The following is a 15,957-nucleotide window of genomic DNA, read 5'->3' as shown; positions in this document are numbered from 1 at the left end:
TATAAGTAAAAACTACTCACACGAATAAGAGTTTTCAGGATCAGCCCCTTAAACTCTGTCCTAAAAAGGCAGAAGGAAATGTGTAAAGGAAATTCAATTCTGTGACCTAGACACTAAATTATGGAACAAAGTAGAATATAAAGGAACCCAATGAGGTTTGCATTTAATAGGGGACTCAGGATTGAGAAATCTCTGACCATTCAATTCCACATTACTTGGAATGTGAGTGTACCATTCCTGTGATTTTAGAGCATAGCTAAGCTTAAGGCAGTCATTTATAATGCTTTGTTTTAGACAGGAAAGATTTTTTTTTTTGCCTTTTTCACTGATCTCACAAAGAACATATTGCTGGCATTGCAGGCACTCCCATAGCCTTGATGATGTGCTATATTCCTACGGTCTTTGCTGGCATGCACTAGTCACGACCACCCATGGAACCTGTATTTCAAAGCACAGTGTCACATTACAGGACAACTCTGATTGGCCAGTGCTATGATGTCACACTTTGAAACGCTACTTTTATTCAGGAGAAAATAAAAACTCATAACAGAGGACTCTTTGATCACACAGTGGCCTGGGCTTTTCAAAATATACTCATGGATATCTGGAATTAGATACAGAATGTAAAGCTGTATTTTTACATCTCACTGTTCATTCTGACTTGTTACACATAAAATACTGTCAGTGCCTTTTTAGCACAGTAGAGAAGGTGCCCTTCTCTAAACATCCTTTGTCCACACTACAGGGGGCCTTCTGTGTGAGGTGGTTATTTTTCCTGTTCTGTGGTGCACATTGCAGAAAGTTGAGAGCCGGCACCACAGAAGGCACAGCAATCAGGCCAATAGATCTGGCACTTACCTCGTATTCCTCTTTGAATCCATAGCCCTCTGCGCATTTCATCTGTGTGATATGCTGCAGCAAGTCAGCCACACGGATGGCTGGATGAAGCTGTCCGGTCTGGTACGGCACATCTACGGGTTCTCGCTTCTTGTAGGTGTGTGACTGGACCAAGCTGCTTGTGTCACTGGCCATTGTGTGGGTTTCATCTATGAAAAGAAAATTGAACAATATACCAGGTTGTTTCCACTTATTAAAAGTATAAAATACATTGATTTCTTCAAGGATGATTTTGATATCACCAACTTTAATATAACCACCATTTATGAGGGCTGTGCCAGAAAGAAGATAAATCCATTTAGTAAATTATCCAGGGAGATTTCAAGACTGATTGGAATGAGGCAATGTCCATGTTTCTACAATGTAAGCATTGCAGAACAGTCCAAACTATATATTGTTTTAAATATATATATACATAAATATTGTTTTAAACACTAACTGATTATAAACAATATTTAAATTCTTTAGGCATTCAGTTATAAGCTGTAGAGAAGTTTCATCTTGAAACTTCATCAAGTCCCACTGGAATAAAATAGGACTTGTATTCTTCTTAGATTAGTGAACTATTAGATTTTACACTGTGAACTCGGAACAAATGTTTGGTGTGAGCAAAATAAAAAAATGCACAAAATGGATTATGGTTCATTAAGCTAGGACTGCAATGAAAATGTAGATCTGATACAACAACAAGAGGACAAATGCAAGAGTTCATCTGCTAGGGTAAATGTTTTGATTGGCTGTTTAGCATGCTGCAGAACCAACAACTTCACAATATATCATGGGCCATCACATTAGGCATAGAATGTTATATGTCAACTGACATGCAAGCCAACACGCAACAGAACCCACTGGGTTGCTCAAAATTTGTATGAAACACACACTCTCCCACCCCCTCCACACCTCTTTGATGGGGCAAATGGGCAACTTACCATTTATTGGCACTTTTAAGAAGAACCATATCAGGAGAAAAAAGAGGAGGAGAAAAAGGAAACAGGGCATAAGCAACAGTACTACATTAATAATTACAGGTAATTTTATGTTTGTAATTTAACTTTTACAGCTTGGTATCCTAGCTGAGTCACTGATTATGTGAAAGAGGGCACGATTCAAGAAGCAATACCACTTTTCCCTTGTTTTCATGGAGTTTTTAAATTTGTTTAATATTTGACAAGAAAAAAACCCCAACAGTCTGAGGAGTAAGTATCATCATAAATATTTTCTTTGCTGAAAAAAAATGAAGACCAAAATTTTGTATTTCTCAAAGAGTATTTTGTTTTAGTTAACTGAAATAACAAAAATAGTGTTTTAATTTGGTCAAAATACTCTGCAATGCCCGCACACTAACTATGGGAAATGGTTAATGAAATTAATATATTGTAAAAATGACTGCTGTGTAAAATGTGTTATATAAAAGGGGACTGCTAAAATAATATTATTTCCATATTCTTTAGTTAAATATATTACAGTATAGAGCCCCCAATATTTTCTTTAAGAAAAGGCCCCAAGATCTCACACAAACACCCAAAATGCTACATCTGCTCATCAAGGGCCAGTTTTTGATCTCGGTGTAAATTAAAAGTTACTCCACTAGAGTCAAGGGAGTTACTCATTGAGGTCAATGGAATTACAGTCAGTTTACACTGATGAAACTGAGATTAAATCTGGTCCTCAGTGAAAAGTTTAAAATGTGAACTATGCATCTAAACTTAAAATAATATGTAGCAATATGGATATGAATATGGATATTTCACTATGTCTCCTGCCACTTTACTAATCTCATCCAATATAGCAGAAAATTATTTTACATTTTTAATAATTAAATTTGGCTACTTTTGCCTAACATGCAGTAAAACTGTATTGCAAAGCACCTTGGGATGCATGGCATGAAAGGCGATATACATGTGTAGTTACAGCATGTTGTTGTTGAAATGGCACCTGAATACTACAAGGCGGCTAAGACACAAAAGACAAAAAAAAGTGTAGAAGTTGATTGTATGATTTTTTTAAAATTTATGTAGAGTTAGATTATAGGTTTTATTTTTGTTCAAACTAAGGTATCACCATAACTCTGAAACTCGTATTAAATATTCAGATGGCAAATCTTATCAAATGTCAGGGTCTCTGGGCTGTGAAAGTGAGACAGTTCAGCCCATAAGCCTCTCACTCCAGGGGACTTCTCTGTGTTGTGGACTAAATGGAATATTCATTCCTCCCTCCCTCCCACTGCCTCTCTGCCTCATCTAGCTCCCACCCTTTCAAGACTAAAACTATTATGCTATGTTTGGGACTGGTCTTTTAAAGTTACTTTAAATGAAAAGGTTATGCTCCCTGGCTTGGATGGTACAATATAAATCCACCAGAAATACAATATTTGCTATCTTCTTGCTTTGCCTTTGAAAGTGATAGCAAGACAGAGAATCTCAGATGTAAGAGTCAATTGCTTTTGCCAGCTGGCATGGTGGTCACATCACAGCATATAGCTTATTTAGTGTAGCTGGTGAATATAGTTATTGATCCCCATTATATTATCCAGTTATTGATTCCAATATATTTATCCAGTACTGTCTGAGAACTATTAAAATGCATATTTAGCCAGCATTCATCAGAACCATGGGTGCTGCAGACATCTGCAAGAACAATGGAGTATCTGAATTGAGTTCCTTTTCTTTTCTTCTGTTACTTCACTCTTTTTTTTGAGTTTTGTTCAGAATATAGGAGGACAGGCAGGCATTATCTACCCTGCCTTTTCCAGACCAGTTGCCTCTCTCTGAACATTAATTTAGGCATACACAACCCAGGAATATTAAGGGATTGTTTGTAAAGATTTCACTTAAGTGGTTAGGCTAAACATGAAGCTTCTCTCAGTTGTCTGGAAATTAGTGATTACTGAAATACTGAATAGTTGAGAAGAGGTCAGATTGTTGCCATTTGCTTCATTTAAAAAGTTTCCTATTAATTCAGTCAATTGTTTCAATAGGTTAATTTGCATGTTGAGTCTAAGGGCTTGTCTACACTAATGCTGTAAGTTGATGTAAGTTATGCTAGTTATGTTACATAAATGGACTTAAAGTGGTGTCTACACCATGCTATGTTGACGGGAAACACTCTCCTGTCAACATAGCTTCTGCCTCTCATTGAGATGGAGTATTGAAGTCAACGAGAGAACGCTCTCCCATCAAGTTAGCGTGTCTTCACCGGACCTGCTAAATCGATGCTGCTGCATTGATGGCAGAGCCACCGATTTAGTGCAGTAGTGAAGACAAGCCCTAAGTTTCCTCTCATAACATTTTGGAAAATGTAAATGTATTGTGATCCCTTTAGTAACAAAACTAAACAATAATCACAGTCATACTACTTCCCAGTAGGTCATGTAGGCCAACTCAATTGGTTGCAACTAGAAGTTTGACCCTGCAGTCCCTTATGTCCTGAAAACTCCCAATGGATAAGGAAGGACTGCAGGATTGGGTATTACATGCAGTAAGAAGCCAGCCATTCATGTATTAAAATACATGGACTTGAAAATTAATTGTTGTTTTAAAATGTCACAGGCCAGATCCGCATCTGTGTCGCTCCACTAACTGAAGTAGAGCTGCTCTGATTTAGACCAGCTAAAGCTCTAGCCCAATACATGTATGTATGCATCTTTCTGGTGATTACTTCTGTTTGAACGGAACACCAACCATAAAGGGATACTTAACCTTTAACATGTAAGGCAACAAAAATATTTATTTTCTACAACAAAATAATGGGAGGACTTCTGAGGAGAGTAAATACAGATTGTATACATTAGCTAGCTAACTCAAGAACTTCTCTCTTACAGCTTCAGAGAAGGAGATTTTGTCCCCTCAAATGCATCTTTTTTTATATCGGAAATGTTTGTTTAAATATTATTTCTCCTTAGAGAAACCTACCAAAGATTTCTCATTGTTACTGAAAAAGTTTCTGAGAATCCATTTGCAAAGATTATCATAATCCTGATAGAAATATCTAAATTTTTCTCCTGGCAACAATGCTTTTCTTCCTGACCACCCACAAGGTCAGAACACCTACTGGATGAGTTGCTGAACGAATGGAAAGCACAAAGGAATCTAAAATCTCAGGCAGTTAAAAAGCTCTGCAAATTTCATTTGCATGCAGATTATTACATTGTTACAGTGACTACCGTTACATTCTCCCTGATGTACACAAAGTATAAAAATGCACACGTTTTTTTCCTTTGGATGTCATATTTAAATGAGCTTTTCTAATTATCCCTCCAGCACAATAACTTTGCTACATTAGTTTTTCAGAAATCACATTCCTACACTGCAGCTCCCTGTAACTGTCACTTAACTATACTTAATTTCTTTTACCTCAATGCAACTGCTTAAAGCCAGAAAATGACATGTAAGCATTATACTTCGTATACAAATTCCTAGTGATTTGGAGAAAAGGGAAGAGGAAGAAAAATATGTATTATAAAGATAAACCATTGTAAAGACAGCACTAAAGAAGCAGCTTAACACTTGGGTTGGAATTCTTGCTACGGTGCATTGTTATACCTTTATTTAATTTTTTAAAATCTCTGTTTAGGTGAAGGTTAGTACTGTGGAAGTAACAAAGGACAAGCCATAACACAGGTTTGTTACATATTCATTGCGAATGCAATAGCGTCTCATGCTACTTTTATTATAACAGCTTGAAAATGCCATTTTCCTTCATTCTTTTTATATTGCACAAATAAGAGGGTTGTTGTATTTCCTAAATTCCTAGCAGAAATGTTTCATACTTCAAATGCATTTAGTCCTATAGTGCTACCATTTTATTCATTTTTGTGACACCTGACACATAATAAACAATATTTTTATAAAGTGCCATATTGTCATTTTGCTGTTCAAAACACCATCTTCGCTGAAACTTCACTGTGACAGGCATGTCAGAAAACCGTGTGGTATTGTAAGAAGAAATGATAGCTGGTAGATGGCCAGACCTTTATTTTGACTGATTTTCTAGATCATCCTTAATTAGGAAAACATTATTTTTACAAAAGTGACATCTTCAGTTCACAGATAAAACTGAAAACAATGAGAAGCTATTTTAATTGCCATGATAATCAAATTCTTGTGTGTCATTCCAAATACATGCATAAACATTTCTTCAGAAAACCACATGTGAAAGCAATTTTTTTCCTTTTCCTCCCCAACTTTGCACCATGATGGTAGGAATCCAGTCCAATAACTGTCCTGAGCATTCTCATTGCAGAAAAGCTTGCTCCCCCTCCCAAAAACCTAATGCTCTAGTCACTTAGATACTATGTTCTGTAACCCAGAGCTGCACCTTTCTAAATTATTTCTGCAATAAACTTTGATAAAGGGAAATGTTCTCACCTAAAATTGCAGTTGGCACAAATGGATCTGTCATACATCATAAGCAGGTCAATGCAGAAAGGTAAAAAGAGAGAGAACAGTAAATGATTGATAAATGATCCCCCATTTTCCTGCAGAAAGCCACAGCAAGCAACTAGTTATAATATGTTACAATGTATAACGCTCTTATGGCAATATGTAATAAAATAATAACAATATGCATTTTGATTTCTCAGGAGGGAAACTGGTGCATTGCATTATGAAGGGATGAAACAGAGACAAAAAAATGGTTACCTGGGTAATAAGAATTAGGCACTGTTGTGCTCAATGTGTTAGTTTTCATTGTAAATGAAGAGGGGGAGGATACAGCTGTAAAGAGAAGAAAATCCAGTCAGTGGCAGCAAAGAGAAATTTGGCTGTTTCAGATTGGAAATATAAGCATATGCAACTGATTTAATTTAGGGCCTGATCCTGCTCCCATTGAAGGCAATGGCAAAACTCCCAATGATTTCAATGGGAGCAGAAAGTATGCTGGGTAATTACTATAATGGTTTAGCTAATATGGACCAATTTTCTGAAAACAATTTTGATCAGTTAAAGCAATTTGATCATTGTGAAGTTTTCCATTGATGGCTAGCATATTTTTATGTTTCAAAGGTAAGACTGTATGCAGATCTTCAAATAAGCAAGTAACAATGACAGCATTTGCTTTTTACAGTAGCTCTGAGAATTAAAAGGGTTACCTAACACAAATAGGATAGCCAAATATTCTTCTACAATTCATTTTTTTCTCTGCTGTACTACTAATAGTTCAGATAGGTGGGTAACATATCTGAATACAGTATTGTTTCCTGAATATTATTTCTTTTCTCTGACAGTGTTTTTCAACCAGTGATTCACATTTCAGTATTGGTATTAGTATTTAAAGATGTAAACACTGGTAATTTTATAAGGGTGTTAAATGAAACAATCTAAGTGGACTTAATTCCATAGTATGACATACAACACATGCATTACCATTAAAGGGACCGAAATAATCAATGGGCAACAGACTGTTAACTATAAAACATCAAGGGATGTTCAGCCAAAGAGTCGTCAAAGACTTTTAAGCAAAGGTTATTGCACATGCAACCCTCGTGGCTGATGCAAGTTGTGGTGCATTACACCAGTTATTCCACAAGATGTAAGGATATTCTGGACATCCTAGTAAACTCTCAAGAAAAGACAGTTACCTTTTCCGTAACTGGTGTTCGAGATATGTTGCTCATGTCTATTCCACGGTGGTGTGCGTGCTCACCATGAGCACCAGTGCCAGAAGTTTTTCCCTCAGCAGTACCTGTAGGGGAGTGCCCGTAGCAACCCCTAGAGTGGCGCCTCCATGGCGCAGTATAAGGGGTGCTGTGTGCTCCCCCCACCCTCAGTTCCTTCTTGCCAGACAACTCCGACAGAGGGGAAAGAGGGCGGGATGTGGAATAGACATGTGCAAACACATTTCGAAGAACGCCAGTTACGGAAGAGTTAACTGTCCTCTCTTCTTCAAGTGCTTGCTCATGTGTATTCCACAATAGGTGATTCCAAGCTATATCTGTTGGAGGTGGGTAGGAGTTCACAAACTCTCGGGATGGAGTATGGCCCTGCTAAACCTGGCATCCTCCCTGGTCTGAGACACGATCGCATAATGCAAGGTGAACATGTGAACTGAAGACCATATGGCAGCCCTACAAATGACCTGCACCCTAGTCAAGTGTGCCCTCACAATTGGTGGTGGAGGGATTCCCACCAGCTCATAACAGGTGCGGATGCATGAGGTGATCCAGTTGGAGAGCTGCTGAGTGGAGATTGGCTGACCCCTCATGCGTTTGGCCGAGGTGATGAACAGCTGCGAGGACTTCCTGAATGGTTTAGTCTTCTCCAGGTAAAAAGCCAGAATCTGTCTCACATCCAGTGTGTGGAGGCGGCGCTCCTCACTGGACACATGGAGTTTGGGGCAGAGGACCGGCAAAAAAATTTCCTGACCCATGTGATAGGCAGACACCACCTTTGAGAGGAATGAAGGGTGTGGGTGGAGCTGGACCTTATCTTTATGAAACACCTTGTACAGGGGCTCAGAGGTCAGGGCCCTGAATTCTGAGACCCACCTAGCCGACATGATCACTACCAGGAAGGCCACCTTCCACGAGAGCTGCGACCACGAGCACATAGCTAGCGGCTCAAATGGGGGGCCCGGGATGCAGGCCAACACCAGGTTTAGGTCCCACTGCGGGACTGGGGGCCTAGCATACGGGAAGAGACGATCCAATCCCTTAAGGAATTGGCCAGTCATAGCATGGAAGAATACCGTACACTGAATGAACAAGCAGTCCTGGGGACGAGCTACAGCAAAGCTGGAGCAGAGCAGTTCCAAAGCACCTTCACTGGTGGAAAGGAGGAACTGAGGGTGGGGGGAGAACGCAGCGCCCCTAATACCGTGCCATGGAGGTGCCACTCCAGGGGTCAGTAGGAGTGCTCCCCTACAGGTACTGCTAGGGGAAAAACTTCTGACACCGGTGCAGCATATCCTATTGTGGAATATACATGAGCAATCACTCGAAGAAGTTGTTCAGAGACCTAAACATTGAGCAAGGTAGGATCTGAAGGACAAATGTGGAGACCAGGAAGCTACAGAGCAGAGAAATTTCAAATTGTCTTTCAGTGCTAGCTTGAGCTCCATCTTTGTTCCCGAGTCTTTGGACCCTCCAGGTGCCAGTCCCTTGCATAAGATGAAGCAACCTGAAAGCTGTTCTTATTTATGCTGGCTGTCAATGTTCTGTGCAGCTGGGGATAGAATCATGGAATATGAAGGTTGGAAGGGACCTCAGGAGGTCATCTAGTCCAACCCCATGCTCAAAGCAGGACCAATCCCCAGACAGATTTTTGTCCCATATTCCTAAGTGGCCCCCTCAAGAATTGAACTCACAACCCTGGACTTAGCAGGCCAACGCTCAAACCACTGAGCTATCCCTCTCCCCATGGTCCCCTTTTCTTGTGGCCTCATCTCCTGTACCAGTAGACAAGAAGCAGTGGCAAGGGTTCCTTTCCGCTGGGGGCTGGCTGAACTGGTCAGAACAAAACTGCCCTAATGTAAGGCAGGATCTCGGCCACACATGGTAATGAGAGTGGAGGACGCTCTGAACCCCTCATAGGAATGAGTCCTTACTAAAAGATCAGTACAAATTGTTTACATTGCCAGCCTGGTTCCTGTGGCAGCCACATTCATTATGACAAGTTTGCGTTTAAAGTTAATCTTCAGTGAGTGTAAAACATCACAGTTCGATTGACTTCAAGTGAGCTACAATGATTTACAAAAGATGAGGATCTGGCCTCAAGTACTTATTGCTTCCTAGACTGTAAAATGTACTTCTGTTTTTTGTGACCATCTAATAGCTCCACTGCAAAAATATATCTTGGTGAACAAAGATACAGCCAAATCTTGATCCCCTTATTCCCTTGAGTAAAGTATGGGCCGTGGGTGTTGGTGGTGGCCTGTGATATACAGGAGGTCAGACTCGATGATCTGGTGAGCCCTTCTGGCCTTCAAATCTATAACTAATCTCAGAGACTGCAATGGGCTGTTCTCATGAGTAATGCAACTAAGACTGGACCCCAAAAAAGTGCTATTTAAAAGCAAATGCTAAACGGAGATGAAATTGTAAATTAACATCTACAAACTTTGAGCCTGATACTCACTATCGAGAGAAGCCTCACTGCATAAATCTAGTAGAAAGTGTTTGCACGACTGAGCTCTTTAAAGATAAAATCTTAAGCATATTATTGAAAAGCAGAAACAACTCTTTGTATAATATTATTATGAGAAACAAAATAAAAACTTTGATAAATTTGCAAACTGTGCAAACATTGTGGTATGCAAAAAAACCCACCCAAAACCCCAACAAATGGGATTTTTGTTTAAGGTTTTTGCTGTGTTACTTCATGTAAACATTTTTGGTTCTCTATTTTTTCTTCCTGTTCAGCAGTTGTGAAAACGACTGTTCTATTTGTAGTAGGGTCCTGGCACAGTTCTTACCCCAAACAAAGGTCTGCAGGTGAGTAAAAAATTTAATGTGTGAAATTTCACTCCCCAAAATTTCATTTCCAGGATATATCACAAACATGAGACATTTGGAGAATTGCCTATCAAACTCCACACTGATTAATTTCAGTTAGCTCTTTCTCTGCACTAGCAAGTGAGAAAGCATCATCTGGCACCTGATATAATGAGACAGCTATAACACTGATAAACTGAGCTTTGGGACAACCAAAGATACTAAGGGATGACATTTAAAAAATAAATTTTGCCTAACATGGAGGGGGGGTGAAGGATGTGGGGGCAGCATAAAGACTATAAAACTTTCAGCACAATAAACAGATGGGGAAATGCAAATCCACACCTGCTGCAGAATGTCTTTGCTGTTCGTGTGGAAGAAAAGGAAAGAAAAAAGCTCAATTATCCTTATTATTTTTAAAGAAGCCTATTCTTGATGTCTGACAGTCCTGCTCATTAGAATACATGCTGTGATGTGTTGCACAGTGGGAGATACTGGATCCCATGGATTTTCCACAAATGAATAACCTGTCCGCTGAATTGATTGGGTAATGAGAAGTATTTTAAGAACCATTTCCACCCTCCTTCCCTCTTCAGAAATAAAAGAGACTGCTGCATCCCCAAGCATTTTGAACTTACATCTTCCATTTAGATTGTGCGTGTCCATGAAAGAGAAAGCTTCGTCACAGTTGGTGCCTTGCTCAGTGTAGCTTTTATCCATTGAATTCACCATCACTGTCATTTCCTGCCGGGTACTACTCAATGTCTCTTTCCGCTTTTTAGCCAATTTTCTTAAGAAATGAACATGGGGGTGGGGGAAAAATAAAACTTGGTAAGCACACACAGAACAGCTGTTTTTTTAAAATAGTTTGTAACTATTTTATGGAATAACTTATTACAATCATTAGTGTTATTTCAAACAATTGTAATCAACCCAACACTTATTAAATATCATCTGTTAATCAAGGGCCAGTTTCTTATACTCTTACATATGTAGAACAGCACCTGGTTCCGGGGAAATGCCACTGATGTAAGTGGGACTCTTCGTAAAGTGCTGAGTTAGGGAAACAGAGATTTGCCTCAAGAATAGAAAATACAAAAATAAATAAATAAAAAGCTATGGCTCTGAAACTTGCTGCTGCAGGTCTTTCTTTCTTTTTTTTCCTTTCTGTGTAGAATAGGGTGACCAGACTCCATGATAAAATCAGGACTGTCCTGATTTTGAGCAGTTTGTCCCACATCGCGACCGAAGTACAGTCGGGACGCCATTTGTCCCGATATTTTGTTTCTTTTTTTTGTTACACTCACCCGTCCGGCGAGTCCCTCAGTCACTGACGGTCTTCGGCGGCATTTCAGCAGTGGGTGCTTCTGTCTTTGGCGGCAAGACTTATTACCCTCCGCTGAAATGCTGCTGAAGACCCGGACGGGTGAGTGTAACAATTAAAAAGGTGCCCCCCTTGCGGTGGTCCTGATATTTTACAGTTAGCATCTGGTCACTCTAGTATAGAAAAGCTCTTAGTGACCAAGATCTTGAAAGCAACTGGATCTGGGGGCAAAAGATAGTCTTGGTCTCATATTGATACCACTAGTGGAGTACTTTTATAATTGGACTGTGTATAGCAGTGATACTCAGACCTCAATGGTTCAGGAGCCAAATTAGTGATCAACATTACTTCAAAGAGCCACAGTCATGTGAGTTCATTGTTTCTTTTACTACAGTACTATATATTCATATTTAAACTGTATGACAGGGGAAATATTTACTTTTTATTATATTATATATTCATAATATTATATAACATTTTTAAAAAAACAAATATTTATAAATATATATATTTATAAATATAATATATATAAAAAATTCTCACCGCAAAATGATTATTATTAGTTTATCAACTATAGTTGGTTAATAATACAATAAAAGCATTCTGATTGGTTCATAATTAAATCACATGGTGTTTTAATATCATGTGCTGCAAAGAGTTGCAGGAGACATATTACAGAGCCACCTGCGGCTCCCGAGCCTCATTCTGTATTATGACCGGTGTACAGTATATATTTTTAAATAAGTGATAAATATATACCATTGATTTAGATCAGGGGTAGGCAACCTATGGCACGGGTGCCGAAGGCGGCACGTGAGCAGATTTTCAGCGGCACTCACACTGCCCAGGTCCTGGCCACCAGTCTGGGGGGCTCTGCATTTTAATTTAATTTTAAATGAAGCTTCTTAAACATTTTTAAAACCTTATTTACTTTACATACAACAATAGTTTAGTTATATATTATAGACTTATAGAAAGAGACCTTCTGAGAACGTTAAAATGTATTATTGGCACGCAAAACCTTAAATCAGAGTGAATAAATGAAGACTCGGCACAGCACTTCTGAAAGGTTGTCGACCTCTGATTTAGATCATATACCCTGGGCCTGAGTCTACTCTCACATATGCCGGTTTTCACAACTAAGTGACATTTCAAAGTGACAAAGGCTATAAGAACCCGATTCTGTCACTGTTAGTCACATTGATTACAATGGCACTACTCCTGGAAGGTGCTGTGACGTGAGTAAGGGCAGCAGAATCTTGACAGAGATTCTGATACTCTTACTCCATGAGTGGTCCCCTGAAAGCCAATGGAACTGTTTGTGGAGTAAGATGCTATTCAGCATGAGAAAGTGTCTGAAATTGGCCCTTAATAATAGATCATACTAAAATGTGTGGGTTATTTGGAAGAATAAAAGTCAGAGCTTATTTATATGGTTTATGTTGTTTGTTAGTTAAACAATTTCAATTGCTTTAAAGTTATAAAATAAATTGGCAAATGAAGGGCCTGGTTTGCCACCCTTACTCTAGGAAGTACCTCAAACAGTCCCTTTCAAATCAGTAGAGTTAATCGCCGAGTAAGGTACTACTCAGTCTTAGTAAAGGCATAAGAATCTGGTCCTAAATAATTAATCAAATGTCACAGAATATATACTCCACACAAATATGTGTTTGCATTAAAATTCAGAAACAAAACACTTTGTTTAAACATGAGTTATGGACTCCAACTGCTCTCTATCAAAGCATAAAAAATTAGGAAATATAAAGTTAAGGATTAAAATTCAAGTTTGGAATAGGATATGTCAACTCATATTTTTTATTGTCTTTATAAAATCTGTAGGGAGCCGGGATGTCCTCCCTCTGAACCAGTGGATAAAGAGCCACTCTCTCAGCCTGAGTGGACGGAGCCAGGCCAACCTTACTTCAGCCCTCAGAAGAGGAGGGGTGGATAGGAAGTACAAAGGGCGGGGCCCTTAGCCCAGTCAGGGCAGCACCAGGGAGGGAGACAGACACAGGCTGTTCGCTGTTCCTTGTAGACCCTGCTGCCGAACCAGGGGATGCCCTGGACCAGGGGAAACCTGACCCAGAGGAAGGACTCGGGCTACCAGGACTGCCGGCAGCAGAGTACCCTGAGGAACTGGAGAAGCCGGGCAGCGACCCGAGCCCAAGTGATCCCAATGCTGAGGGTGCGCTGGAGCTATCGGCAGCTAAACACCCCAATGGAGGAACCACAGGGACCCACTCGCGAGACCGGGTAGGAAGTAGCCCAGGGCGAAACTGGACAGTGCATTGAGTTAATGTTTGATCACTGTGGTGTGGACGGACCCCTGCTGACCCAGTGGTGGGACCCTCTCCCCCCACCACTGTCAGGGCCCTGGGCTGGAACACACTGGAGCTGGGTGGGCCTGCATTGTACTACCCCGCCTCGGGGCATGTCCCTGACTCTTGCTGACACTCCCCTGCCTGAGGGGTGCGTCATGGATGCTTGCTGGTGCTCCCCTGCCTGAGGGGCGTGTCACGGATTTTGGCTAGTACTCCTGTGTCACGCCAACTGCAACGGCACACCTCCCTCCGCTAATTCCTCATCGACGGAGAGGTGAGACCAAGGCCTTTCGGCGAGGCAGTAGCTCCCCACCACCCCCAGCTCGACGGACCGAGACCTTGACACACACTCATCTTTATCTCTACCAAAATACAAATTGAAATAACTGAAGGTACTTATTAAAATTATAAAATTTAAATTAAGACTTTGCATAAAAATTATTTTGTATCTATCCTTCCCAACAAAAGCTTTCTATAAGCTCTGCCAAGTACTCCAGGTATGAAGAAATATCGTCATACTTTAACTTTCTATAACCGAACCTAGTTCCCTTTGGGTTGTTCACACCTCCTCATGTTTAGGGTGGTTCTTGCCAGTGCCCCTTTTGATATGGTTTAGAAAGCGGACTGCAATCCCATTTATAAGTTAAGACAGTTCTACGTGTAAAAACGACCATGTTAACAATATATTAATCACTAACCATAATTGTTCCAAGCATGCTTATTATTAGAAATCCCCCCTAAAATGTATTACATTTTTTGGTTGGAATTTAGATGGGAGTGTGATTTGTAAAGATAATAATATATATGAGTTGTCATACCCTATTCTAAACTTGTAGTTGAAATTTACTCCTTTACGTTCTATTTCCTAATTATTTTATGAGTTGATAAAGAGCAACAATAACTCATGTTAAAATGAAGTTTTCATTTCTGAATTTTAATATAATGTTGGCATATCTAGAAATTCCTTTATGAACGACATTGGAGTATCTTATAAACAAAACAGCAGGAAACTGACGTATATCCCTGCATTTCCTACCTCATCCCACTCCTCCGTTTCATAAGAAAAGAACAATATTTTCCTTACAAACTATAATCTATCTATTTCCTAATGCATTAATAACTGAATAGAAGTCCTTAGATCACTCATGAAAATGGCATCTATTTTCTCCTTTGCCAATTTCTTCCTTATAAAGAATGTTGACTTACAAACACAATGGTATGAAATTGAATCTCCTTGCAGTTTATAAAAGTACCCACATTTCAAAATAATACATATTGGAGATGATGGTGAAACACTTTGATCCCAAATCTATTTTCTGACCTGTTTTTAAACAATATTTCACAGGAAAAGAGTAACATATATAACAGATACATAGAAAATTAGAGCTCATTCAAAACTATCATCTCTAGTTTTTCAAGTTTTATTATTCTCTAAAAATTTAGAAAATATTAAGAAATCATTACCCTGAGAAACTGAAAATCCTGATTAACCCTAACTGTGGTCTGGTGACTTTTCCACCATAATAAATAGACTACTACTGAAAAGCTTTCAAATTTGTTTCAAGGATGCAGCAAGGTAGGCAGGGCAGTGGTTATCTCTCCTTCTGCATGTCCTCTCTAGCCCCAAATTACCAGTGTATAGACCTCCTTCCTGGCCACAGTGCACTCTCCAAGTATCCAGGCTGGGACCTGAATCCACAGCCTAGATGGTAACAATGAGGATGTCTAAATTTGACCTCTGCAGTTTCATTCATGAGTCATATTTCTCTTTATTTCTGTGTCCAAGAAATACTGGGAAATACTCCTGTCCAAGAACACACAACACTACATCTCCAGTGAGAGAGTTCCCTGTCTATCTACTTCTACACAGGCCCTGAAATGTGCAGATGATTTTGGTCTGGAAGATAGAGTGAGGGAACTCCAGTACTAGTCTACCAATTATCGATATAATTATATATCTTTTTAGATAATCTCAGTCATTTTCCTTT

The 15,957-nt window shown here is 39.5% G+C and overlaps 1 protein-coding gene across 9 annotated transcripts in view; it reads right to left on the bottom strand.

Annotated features, from left to right (window-relative positions):
* Positions 1-15,957, bottom strand: part of PTPRM (protein tyrosine phosphatase receptor type M) — a 726,112-nt gene that overhangs the window by 131,222 nt on the left and 578,933 nt on the right. For 3 of the 9 annotated variants that reach the window (XM_045005639.1, XM_045005644.1, XM_045005645.1), the window contains 5 exons: positions 10,963-11,114; positions 6,537-6,611; positions 6,264-6,290; positions 1,827-1,838; positions 859-1,046 (listed from right to left, as the gene is read on the bottom strand). In XM_045005639.1, coding sequence (XP_044861574.1) covers positions 859-1,046; positions 1,827-1,838; positions 6,264-6,290; positions 6,537-6,611; positions 10,963-11,114 — 454 coding nt within the window. The remainder of the gene's footprint in view (positions 1-858; positions 1,047-1,826; positions 1,839-6,263; positions 6,291-6,536; positions 6,612-10,962; positions 11,115-15,957) is intronic. The other 6 variants (XM_045005641.1, XM_045005643.1, XM_045005646.1 and 3 more) reach the window with 3 other exon arrangements.

Source organism: Mauremys mutica, chromosome 2 (genome assembly GCF_020497125.1).
Source record: "Mauremys mutica isolate MM-2020 ecotype Southern chromosome 2, ASM2049712v1, whole genome shotgun sequence".
NCBI classification, from domain to species: Eukaryota; Metazoa; Chordata; order Testudines; family Geoemydidae; genus Mauremys; species Mauremys mutica.
Note: the sequence above shows the minus strand (reverse complement) of the source record. Positions and strands in the feature narration are given on the sequence as shown.